Raw genomic sequence first — 13,081 nt, forward strand, 5'->3', positions numbered from 1 at the left:
GTGAAGTCGAGAAAGGTGGGAGGCAGGAGCACCAGCCCAGAGGGGAGAGCAGTACTCCATCAGGCTACGGACAAAAGCTTTGTGAGTAGTCAGGAGCTCAAGAGGGCCGAGGAAGGACTTTGCACGACGGAGGATTCCCAGTCGGCGACTGGCTTTTGAGGCAAGGTTGGAAATGTGACTTTCCCAGGAAAGGTCATGGCAGATAGTGAGACCCAGAAGCTTGAAAGAAAAGACTTCTTCCAGAGGATTGTTGAGAAAGTGGATGCGGGGGTTTTGTAAACGGTCCTTTCGAAGAGACATAGTGAGAGTGTGAGATTTGTGTGGATTGAAAGACATGTTCCACGTGTTGGACCAGTTTGTGATTTTATCCAGATCTGCAGTGAGCGAAGAAGCTGCTGCTTGCCGGTCTGAGGGATGACAGATGGTACGGCAGAGGGTGGAGTCGTCGGCAAAGAGAAATAGAGGATTTTCCAGAGAGTCCGAGAGATCATTGATGAAAACCAGAAAAAGAACAGGGCCCAGAACGCTACCTTGAGGAACTCCAGCCTGCACAGGAAGAGGGGATGAAAGAACTCCGTTTAGGGCCACACGTTGACTGCGACAGGAGAGGAAGTCTGCGAGCCATGAGTGGAGATGGCCTTGAATACCATGGGAAGAGAGTTTGGTGAGTAGGGCAGGGTGCCAGACTGTGTCAAAAGCACGTGATATGTCCAGGGATACGGCTCGGATTTCCTGTCTGGCATTGAGGACCTCCATCCATTGATGGGAGAGCAGTAGCAGCATATCCAGGGTAGAGTGACCTGGTCTGAAACCAAATTGATGATTGGAAATCAAGCCATTGGAGAAGAGGAAGGATTTCATGTCTGAAGCAATGATGGATTCCATAACCTTGCTGATGATTGGGAGAAGGCTGATTGGTCTGTAGTTACAGGGATCTGTTTTTGCACCTTTTTTATGCAGGGCAGTGATGTTAGCAGATTTCCAAGCAGATGGCAGATGACCTTGGGAAAATGAGAGGGTGAATAGAACAGAGAGAGGGTGAGCAAGAGCAGAAGAGCAGGCTTTGAGGACACGTGGGCTGATGCCGTCTGGACCGGTTGCAGAATCTGACTCGAGGTTTGAAAGCAAGCTCTCCACCTTGTCAGGAGAAAAGGATACAGAGTCCAGGGACAGTTGGGTGCGACTGGGTAAAGTGGGTAGAGATAGTGATGGGTTTGGGACACAAGATTTAGCTGCAAACACCGAGTTTAGACATTCAGCTTTATCACGTGTGGATATCACACGTGATATCACACAACTTCATCACAAACATAAAGACCTACCTTATGCCCCTGATAAAGAAAGTCCAAGAAAAGAATGGTTAAGTGATGACCAACAGTCATTTAATATAAAAGGTAAATCTCCAGAAAAACTATTTACTACATTAAATGATAAAGAAAGTTATGTTTTGCATCAAAGGAACTTGAGACAATATTTATCTGCTAGGTTGAGAGTGAGGAAAAGTAATCGGATTTTAAAATTGAAGCAGTCATTGGTTAAAGAAGTATATTGATTTTAAAACAATAAGGAGAACAGAAGCAAAAACAGATTTTGAGAAGGACTTTTATAAATTAATGAATAATGTTGTATTTGGAAAGACTATGGAACATGTTAGGAATCGACAAAACATAAGACTTGCTACATCTTGGAAACAGGCTTCAAAGTTAATTAATAGACCAAGTTTTGAACGAGCGGAGGTGTTTTCAGAGAACTTTTGTGCCATTCATTTGAAAAAAAGAGAGTATTGAAATGGATAAACCGACTGAGAAAGGAACATCAATTCTTGACTTGTCAGTCGTTAATGTATGACTATTACTATAACAAGTCTGGAGGCGGCAATGGTTCACGAGCGGTACTTGACGATGTAGATTGTTTCAGAAGTCAAGGATGAGACAATGTGATAATTTTTGACGAAGTTATAAAAATGATCAACATGATGTAGTACGAGTGACAGGTTATTACCTGAAAAATGTTGAAAACCCGGTTTCGTTCAACAACTTTAAAAATTTGATCTTTGCATAACCTTTGAAGGTCACAAAACAATGTTGTGGACATTAAAATAAAGAAACAGGATACGTGCTATAGCTTAATGGAGTTAGTTCGTCGAAGAAGGTCGAAAACCCGGTTTGATTCCCACAACTTTGAAAATTTGACCTTTGTGAACTTTAAAGGTCAAAGGTCAAGGATTATGACCTTTGGTGCAAAACTTCCTCTGGAACATTCCAGGAACAATATAACGTCATATAGGCTATATGGCATTTCACACTCCTCGGATTATCCATACTTTGATGAAATCAGCGTAAAAACAAACTTGAAGAGGCCGCCACGGGCAAGGTGTTCGAGATAGAGCAAAATGGTTTCAAGACTTTAGGTGGGGAATGACCTCAAGATTATGCATAAAAAATATTGTCATCCAAGCTCTCAAAGTTTGGGCGGTCGTCTGATTTTTATGTCAAAATTCGAAATTTTCTAGGTTCGTGACCTTGTGACCTTGATGTTGTGACCTTGATCTTGGGACGACAATGAAAAATCGAGCTCCGTGGGGCTATACAGGTGCCATTGGGCTAACCAAATACCAAAACCCCTGCCAGATTCGACAAACCCCCGAGGAGAAGATGCAAATTGAAATCGGCTACCCTCAAAAACACAATTCGCAATTTTCTATGTTCGTGACCTTGTGGCCTTGACCTTGGAACGAAAATGAAAAATCGAGCTCTATGGGGCTATGCAGGTGCCATTGGGCTAACCAAATACCAAAACCCCTGCCAGATTCGACAAACCCCCGAGGAGAAGATGCAAATTGAAATCGGCTACCCTCTAAAAACACAATTTGCAATTTTCTATGTTCGTGACCTTGTGGCCTTGACCTTGGGACGAAAATGAAAAATCGAGCTCTATGGGGCTATGTAGGTGCCATTGGGCTAACCAAATACCAAAACCCCTGCCAGATTCGACAAACCCCTCGGAGAAGAAATTTTTTTTTCGCCAAAATTCGCAATTTTCTAAGTTTGTGACCTTGTGACCTTGACTTTGTGACGAAAATGAAAAATCAAGCTCCGTGGGGCTATGCAGGTGCCATTGCGCTAACCAAATACCAAATACCGATGCCGCTGTCAGATTCGACAAACCCCCTAGGAGAAGATGCAAATTGAAATCAGCTACCCCCTAAAAACACAATTTCTTTGGGCGTGGCACCGCCCATAATGGGCACACCATGCCCATTTTCAGGAAAACACAACGAGATCATGATATAAACCTCCCACCAAAATTTGGTCAGGATCGGATCAAAACCCATGGAGCTATGCTCGGGACAGACAGACAGACAAACAGACAGACACACAACAATGAATATAGTGGTCACTTATTTTTTTCGTGAAAATATTTTTTCGTGAACCAATAATTTAAAATCAAAGTACAAAGATAATATGTCATTGTTATATATGGATACAGACAGTTTTATATTAGAAATTAAGACAAGTGATGTTTATGATTGATAACATATATATATATATATATATATATATATATATATATATATATATATATATATATATATATATATATATATGATGCAAGTAATTATAAGTCAGGTGATGTGTTGTTTTCATCAAAGAATAAAAAGGTTATTGGTAAGATTAAAGATGAATTGGGTGGGAAGGTCATGAGTGAATTTATAGGATTGAGATCAAAGTCTAATGCTTTTCCGTATATTGATAATAATAACATTGAAAGGTGTGATAAGAAGCTAAAGGGAATAAAGAAAAATATAATCAAGGAAACAATGAACTTTAAACATTATTACAACTGTTTAACCTTAAAGAACGAAGAGTACAGAAAAATGAATACAATAAGAAATTATAAACATCAATTATATACAGAAGAAATAAATAAGAAAGCATTAGGAGCTTTTGATGATAAAAGATATATTTTAGAGAATGGAATCAATCGTATCCCTTATGGTTCTAAGTACAAGTGTTAAGATATTGGGTTGGTAATTTTAACAGGCTACTGCCGTCTTTTTACTGATTTATAAATGATAGATCCAAGCAATAACCAAACCAAAGAGTGGAGATGTAATCAGCCTTGGCATTTAAATGGAAAAGATAAAAAATGTGAGATATATCACACAAGTCTTATTGAAGAAATAACCAGGGTAGAAGTAGATAAAACAAATAAGCGGATAAATTTAATTACAAATAAGTTTGAGGATGTAAATAAAATAAAAAATCCTTGAATGGACTGAAAACTTTGATGGTTATCAATTGAACAATGGAAAAACAATTTACTACAATCCCAAAATGATATGTGGCTTAGGAGGTGGTCAAACAAGAGCATTAAGAGAAGTTTATCATTTCATTTCTGCTCAACAAAGACATTTAAACCAAGAACTAAGTTCCAAAGTAATGTTTGTGAATATACTCATTGGTGATGAATGTAATAGGAAAAAAATTAAGTTATTCCCTGAAATAGAACATGGACAAATATTCATTGGTTTGCTCTTTGAGTGGAATTAAAATATGAAAGGAAAGAAGTGCTTTAATCAGTAAGTCAGTTTTACATTTGCTTGTATGGGAGGGGGAGGAAATGAGTCTCCTATTTTGAGCTTTTGGGGCTAAAGTCAGTCTCAATTGTACATATGCTTGTATGGGAGGGGGAGAAAATCGGTCTCAATTTTACATTTGCTTGTATGGAAGGGGGAGAAAGTCAGTCTCCTAATTTGGGATTTTCGGCCTTGAGTCAGAAAGTGTTTCCCTTTTTCCTCATTCATTTGAATGGCTGCCTTAGAAACCCCATTTATCGTCTCCTCGGGTTTGTCATTTATTAATCCCCTACTGGTATGTTTGCTCTCCTGTTGTTTTTCAGACTTTTTTTCCCAATACCCTTTAACATATTATAGATTTAAATCTAGCAAATACAGCCTGTTCCACTCGGCCCAATAAAAAGACTATAACCCCCCCCCCCCCACACCCAAAAAAGGACTGCTGTTGACTGTATCCCATGGCTTGCAAATGAATAAACATCAAAGAATACCACTCAGTTGAGCAACAATCTAAAATGAAAGCAGATCGCACAAAAAGGTAAAACAATGTGATCTTGTATAAAAACAAATATATTACACACACACACACACACACACACACACACACACACACACACACACACACACACACACACACACACACACACACACACACACACACACACACACACAGTAACGGGTAACATCCCGAAGGAGTGCTCGTTGTGACGGAGGCCCATTCCAAGTTCCATTGTAGTTCCGTACGAAGTTCCACATGAATGGCATGGCAACAAAAAGGCAAAGCCACAATAAAGTGTACCAAATCGACAAGCACAAAGGTTTACCTTTAAAAAGAGGTCTTTAAAAGTGGAATTCAAGTGGAAAATTAGTGAAATTCAATTTAAAAATACAGTGTGGCCCCCTTATAAAGCGATCGTTGAGGTCCATAAAATGTCATTGCGAAAAAAGTGGGGTCGTGCTAAATTTGGATTTAAGAAAATCAGCGTTCAAACTGACCCAATATTGACCTAACATCCTAAACCACCCCTATTTTTGCCCTATTTGAACCGTTTTTTGCACGTTTACCTTCGAGCAAGTAAATTACCTCTGCAATAAAGAATTTCGCGAATAAATCATTGTTACAGTTGAAATTAAAACACATTAATTTTGAGTAAAGCTTTTTTAAAAAAACAAAACAAGAAAAAAAACATTCAAGAATATTAGCAATCATTATTTACAGTTTATTTCTTAAAAAAGTGATCGAGTGTTCCTTGCATGAACATAGCATGTCTCTGGCTGCGAGCGAAATCTAGAATGCCTCTGAGTTGGAGTTGGAAACAGCGGGGCGAGCGAGATTTGCCAAATGATAAAAAAAAATAATGAAGAAAAGAAAACACGAAATTAACTCACAAAAATACTTTTCAGTTCCGGAAAGAGCAAAAAAAAAGGTCCAATGACTCATCGCTTTGTCCGAATTCACGTTAAATTGGGGCGCGTATAATTGGGGTTTCACTGTATATCAAGCCACAGAGATCACAAAATGTCAGTCTATGCTTTCACAGCTAGAACCAACATGGTGGAGTTCCGAACACGAGGTGCGATTCGATGTTTGAGTTTTTTTCATTTCTTTTATTTCATTTTATTTATCGGTATTTATAATATATTGAAAGCAGATCACACAAAAAGGTGAAACAATCTATCTCTTGTAATAATAATAATAAAAAACAAAAAATTGAGATTCAAACCTAGCAAATATGGCCTGTTCCACACGGCCCGAAAAAAGGACTATATCTCTGGAAAAAAAGGACCGCTATCAACTCTATCGCCATGGCTTGCAAACGAACAATTATCAAAGAATACCACTCATAGTTGAGCAAAAAAGTCATTACTGTACTAATGTTTAAGCAAAAGACAACTAAATCAAATGTAAAGGTAAGAGAATGGTGAAACAGGTGTGTTCCGTTACCAAGCAGCATAAAGAGTGCTTGATAAGTGGCTTAAGCACTCAAGCAAGCACTCTAATGCAATGGTTGATAAGGAACGGCTGTCTTGGAAAACAATTAGCGATGTATACAGCGATTTGAAGGGATGAAGATCAGGCATTCGATGATATGGGTGAGGAATGTGGAAGAATACATTTTTAGCACTTTATCAAACCGAGACCATTGCAGCCTATTCCAAAGCAAGGCATTTTTGAGCAGGCTGAAACAAAATGGTGGCGTAAGACCCTTGCGAGATGAAAGCAGGCTGACCAAGGTTGCGTGCCGCCAGCACCATCTTGGTCAGGCTTTTTTTCATTTTTCATAATGCGCACCCTGTTAATTATCCTCAAAATGGGTGTTTAAATTTTCCAAAATACCCAGTTTTCAATCACGCACTCATTTGGAGTTCCCTTCTTATGCATGCAAAGTTTCGGACCACTATGTTTCAAGGTTTTTGGAGTCATGGAGGAGACGCACTGACGCACACGCACACGCACACGCACACGCACACACGCACACGCACACACACGCACACACACACACACGCCCACACATGCCCACAAACACACACACACACACACACACACACACACACACACACACACACACACACACACACAATGACATTTATTGTTGTAAATTATAGATAGTGGATTGTTTGGGTTCTGCAATCAGGTATATAAATCAATTAAATAAAGAATGAGTGAACAGTATGAGCTCATTATTTATGTACAGTGCAAGCTCCACCCCACTTCCAGCTGAGGGGGCAACGCACCACGGTGCAGTCCAAGCTCCACCCCTCTCCCGGCTGAGGCGCAACCAGCCAACTTTTGTTTATGGATACTTTATTTTATGGACAGTTTTGCGATTTCTTTTTTTCTTCTGGAATTCAACTCAAGCTTCCTGTTATATCAGAATGCCAAATCTCAACTCTCTAGCCTCCCTAGAAAGTACGAAACATTTATGTTGCTGTCAGTGAGTCAGGCCCCCCGAACAAACGGACGCCAATGTTGTCAGATGGAATGAAAACCTATCATTCTTGTTGCAAAAACAGCTAAAATTGATGAAAAAGCGGCCGAAATTGAAACCAACACAGTAATTATGGTCGCAATAGCAGATATAATGGAAACCAACATGTTTATTCAACACACAAGAACGGTCGTGACGGAAACAAGAATGGACAATCCCGAGATAGACCGGTGGGGAATGGAAGCAAGATTGGTTATTTCCGTCGCGAAACGTCCGAGAGCGAAACAAAAGCGGTTCATTCTGGTTACTGTAGTGCGAACAAGATGGCGGATGCAGTAGAACGACCTGTTACGGTATGTAAATTTTTAGTGCTTGTGCCTCGAACATAAATGTAATATAGATAATAGATAGTGGGTAGTACCTGATGTAGTTTTAACAATTTATTCAACCGAATTTTGTTGTGATGATAATGTTTGGTTTGCCTGTATTTCGAGCCCCCGAGTGAAGGGTCGCTAGTTGTGTATGCCCAGTTCAACATAGGGGATCGTGTTTGGGATCTTTGTACAGTTTTTACTTCATATCAACTTTGTTATTTTATTGGAATTTGCAATTTATTATTACTATCAAATTTTACCTCTTTCAAATATAAACGATCAATCGTCACTGATCGCTGCTGCACGGGGGCACGAATTACACGAAATGTCAGCCACACATTAATTCAAGAGGGCGCATTTATCGCTGCTTGTATAATATCCCGTACCACAAACGGGTTTTCATTAACAGACATGATTTATTCAAGGCAGACTACGTTAAAGTTAACTTACCATAACTTCAATAACTTTTCAAGCCGCCATGTTTTCCACGTTATGGAAACCGGAATGAATCGGTTTCACTTTGGTCTCCGTCGTTTTGCGACGGAAATAATCGATGTTGCTTCCATCCCCCACCGTTCTATTTCAGGATTGACTGTTCTTGTGTCCGTCACGACCGTTCTTGCGTGGAGAATATACGTGTTGGTTTCGGTTATATTTGCTATTGCGACCGTAATTACTGTGTTGGTTTCAATTTCGGCTTCTTTTTCATCAATTTTAGCTGTTTTTGTAACAAGAATGACGGGTTTTTATTCCGTCTGACAACGTTGGCGTCCGTTTGTTAGGGGGGCCTGTGAGTGAGTGGTTAGAAAAAGGTTTATGTATTAATGTTGAGAATGCTGCTGACTTGATTGTCGAAAATATGGCTGAAAGCCCCACTCGGACTGACTGTATCATAAAGATGTGGAATTTGTTTTCCTTTAATAACCCTGTGTGTTGCACCAGTGTAATCAAAAGTGAAACCGTTTGAGATTGAAATTTAATGTGTAAATGCTCCTTTGCATCTTGAGCATATAACTGGTGTTACTGGGGCCTTTTAAATATACAGATCTTCATCGATATTGTAACTATATCCACATGCTGTACATCCATGCGTACAATCTCCTCAGTGAAAATGTTTTTTCCCGAATGTTGTACGTATTTGTTTGCACATATTACAATGTGAATGTTTTCTTGAATAACAGTACAAATGAATAACCTTTCACTTTTTACCTCCCTTAGAGATTCACCATACATTATTGACAGTGAGTTCCGACGATTCCGTGTCTCCGTGATGCTGCTGAACAAGGGTGAAGTTGCTTATAATGCTCATGTCAACATCACCATCTCCAAGAACCTACGGCTTGCCAGCATTACTACAACTGTGTGTCTCATCCTCGTGCACACACAATCATGAGACGCAACATGGAAAAGAGTCACTGTTTGATGCTCATGCAGTTTACAATGATGCACGATTAGACTAATAATGTGCCCTTTTAAAGCATTTTCCTGATATAGAGTGAATCTATTCATCCTTACACTGCTGAATGTTTTCATCAATCCATGACATTAATATAAACAAGGCTGACAGGATGGGCCAGGCCCGAGAGGTTCGAACACTCGCCTCTAAGCTGTCTCGCCTGGGTTTGAATCTTGGCCCAGTTATAAACTGTCATCCCGGCAGGGATTTCACAGGCAGGGTGATTCATCAAAGTGTTCTGTCTCTCGGATGGACGTTAAACTTGGCGTCCCGTCTGTCGGCATTAGTTGGTGGACGTTAAAGATCCCACGGTGTCCTTCGCGAAGAGTAGGCGAGCTATCGCCGGCACCCTGAACGAATTACAAATCCCTGCCCCGACTTCCTGAGTTGGAGTGATGACCCAACCAGGATTGTAGCCTAGTAACTGCTTGAGCAGCACCAACACTCTACATCGAGCATGATGGTACATGATGATGATTATTATAAGCACATGGCACTGAGGAGTCTGAAGGACTCGTACCTGATGAAAGAATACTGCTGGACATGTTTTGAACGTTAAACATCAGTTCACACTTACTTTGATAACAGAACTCATTTCTCACTGCAATTATTCTGCTGCTTTGGGCCTTGAATTGATACGTTTTTGTGAATACTGGAAAGCAACTTAAACTTTTTTCTGTACATGATCTCTGCTCATGAAAGAGCAAAGTGATGGAGAACAAGAAGGGAAGCACACTGTTTTTTTTTTGTCATATACATAGTCAAGGCTCGTAGAAGAGCTAGAACACAGAGCAGATCAGGAGACAACATAGCAAAAGGAACAGCAGGAGAAGGGGGAAAATAGATGGAGATGTAGGTAATGATGAGGTGTATGGGAGAATGCAAGGAGTGGATAATATGGATACAGAAGCAAAATTTTTGGAGGGGTAAGGGGTAACGAGGGTAGAAAAGATCATGGTTTTGGATTGGAGACGATCTGAGATGGTGATCTGAGAGATCTGAGATGGACGATCTGAGTCAGAGGGTCAAAAACACCTGTCTTGAATACCTGAAGGGAAGAATAAGTTTGAAGAGAATGTGGAAATGGGTTGCACAGGTGGGGAAAAAAGTTGTGGGAAGGAAATTGTCAGAACAATCAGTTGGAAGGATGATCAGTGAATGAAGAGAGGGAAGCCTGCAGATGTAAGGAGGGCTAACAGGAATCGATGTGTGGAAGGTTAATGGGGGTCATGAAGAACATGGGTAGGAATGAAAGATGACATGAGATGATGGTGTTCCACCACCTTGAAGCCCTGGATGGAAGAGGGGGTTTTAGGATTAATATAAATGTTTGTAATTAGGGATGACAGGCAGATAGCTTGCTCTTTTCTGTGTTCAAACACAGACAGGATCAAACTTGGCTGGAAAAAAACCTTCCATTGTTATCCAGGGTTGGCAGAGGGCTTCAGTATGCTGCCATTTATTGGATGAGACTTAAAACTGTCCATCTCATCTGCATCGAAGTTGGATTGCTCATGGCACAGTCCTGCCATGCTACAAGGCATTGTACAAGTCCAACGGCACTCTGTAGAACGCATACCTCCACCAGGCTTAACAGTTTGTTTTGTATCCCACTGATAGGTTGGATCCCACTGATGCTTCTTCTTCTTCTTCTTCTTCTTTCGAGTGCAGCCTTATGGCTGCTGGTTGCATCATTGGTTCGGGACGTGGTTATGCCACTGATGCAGTGTCCCTATTACCAGTACACTGGTACTCATTTTGCCGACCTCGGAAGGATGACAGGCTGAGTCAACCCCACCTGGTATAAATTCAGTGGCAAACGTGGCTCAAACTCAGGACCCAAGGATCCCAAGTCAGCCACCCAAACCACTAAGCCAACACCAGGCTGTCCACTGATGCTGACCTGAACCAAAACCGAATTGGCTTGTTCTTGTCATCCAACCAACTCATTCACTAAGTTTTGTCAAAATCCATCCCAACTTTTTGAGACATTGTGCTCCATATCGTTTTTTGCTCCATTTCTCAATGGTGCAGAATCACTTATAAAAATAAAAAATTCTAGTTTCTGGATCTTCACCAAAATCAAATCAATTCTTCCTTGTCACACACCCAACCTGTCCACAAATTTCATCCGAATCCATCCACAACTTTTTGAGATATCCTGTTTGCAGGCGGGCAAACAAACTGACAGACAGACAGGAATGAAAACATAACCTCCGTCCACTGTCGGTGGTGGAGGTAATAATGGGACCAATATAGAGGGAAAATCGAGTCATAGGTTCAAAGCTAAGACAAGGAATCATTGGAATTATTACCATCGGTAATAGGTTCATTCACCAACTCAGTTGCTGTATCCATTCTGCTTTCTCTATGTCTGACCTAAGATTTGTAATGGTTGAGAGGGGTAAGGGGAGACACAGAGATTTACAAAGGAAAAACTAGAGGGGGAGCACTCGGTAGAGTGCAAAACCTCTGAACCTCATATCCTTTTCATTCAATTTGACATCAACAGTGCTCACAGAGTTATAGTTTGCAACTTTCCCTTTTACTTTTAACTTTTACATACTCAATTCATTCGTCATAACTAGATTCGTTGAGACAAATTGATTTTACTTGGTTATATCCACGTGAAGTTCCAAAATCGGCCGCAATTATAATTTTGGCATGTTTTTTTTGGAAATCAATTATAACATGCAGAAATGCAAAAAAAAAAAAAAAAAAAAAAAATCGAAATTTTGTTGAAAAAAAAGTTGCAATTTTTTTTTTCTCTAACTATTTTTTTTTGGGGGGGGGGGGGGTTGGAAATCACTTAAAACATGTAGAAATGCAAAAAGAAAAATTCAAATATTTTTTCAAAATGGCCACCATAGCGGCCATATTGGACTTTGGACCAAGTCCAAAATCTAATGGCATGATCCTTGGACCATACCTAATTCCCCCACCAAGTTTCGTCGAAATCCGTTGAGTTTTTTCCGTAATACTGTTCACAAACAAACAAACAGACGGGGTGAAAACAGTAACCTCCGTCCATCTTCGATGGCGGAGGTTAACAAACTCACATGAGAGACTTAGCTTTGAAAGTTCGCAGGAGCTCGAACATTAGGCTGAGATTCCACCACCTGTAAGGTTTGTTCTTGAAACCTTTTGGCCTGTTGCATATTAAGCACAGTGTGATTATGTGCCTTTACAGGCTGATCAAAAGGTGCAGTTGGACTGCCGATACGTACCAGGCCACACAAGATGGATTATGTGCTCCTTCAACCCACCTGCACTCTTCTCTCATTTCCAGGTCTGTGTTGAACATATTGTACAGTTTTAATTTCAGGAGTTGCTAATAAAACTTGTCGGTGGACAACAAAGTCCGATAAATGACAAACTGGTTTATATTTTGACGTTAGGGTTGGGTTTGTCTGTGCATTGTCTCACGATTAGCTTCCCATTCACCTTGAGCTTGAGATTAACCACTTGGATTTGCTGAGGAGTATCGAGGTGGGAGTGCATGTGGACAGGTAAGCAGAACCATTGAATTATTTAGTTTCGTAACTATAACTCGTGTAGAAAATGAGTTTCAATGTCTAAAATGAAACCATTCATGTCTGTCTGATTTTTGCTTTACATTCTGGACTTGATATATCAAACGTTAAAACAGCTGATAACTCGAACAACCTGCCATAATTTCCGTGTTTGTCGTCCAGGTAGATAACTTGGCACTGGCTTTAACCATCAGTTAAAGTTCAATAAT

General features: G+C 40.2%; 1 protein-coding gene across 1 annotated transcript in view; it reads left to right on the plus strand.

The window, feature by feature from the left end:
• LOC147015038 (integrin alpha-11-like) overlaps positions 1 to 13,081 on the plus strand; it is an 80,504-nt gene that overhangs the window by 19,930 nt on the left and 47,493 nt on the right. The window contains exons 2-4 of the mRNA XM_085849204.1: positions 9,102 to 9,243; positions 12,530 to 12,628; positions 12,772 to 12,848. Of these exons, the coding sequence (XP_085705330.1) occupies positions 9,102 to 9,243; positions 12,530 to 12,628; positions 12,772 to 12,848 (318 nt within the window). The remainder of the gene's footprint in view (positions 1 to 9,101; positions 9,244 to 12,529; positions 12,629 to 12,771; positions 12,849 to 13,081) is intronic.

This window comes from Eptatretus burgeri, chromosome 12 (genome assembly GCF_056783735.1).
Source record: "Eptatretus burgeri isolate ZD-2024b chromosome 12, Ebu_testis_v1, whole genome shotgun sequence".
Lineage (NCBI taxonomy): Eukaryota > Metazoa > Chordata > Myxini > Myxiniformes > Myxinidae > Eptatretus > Eptatretus burgeri.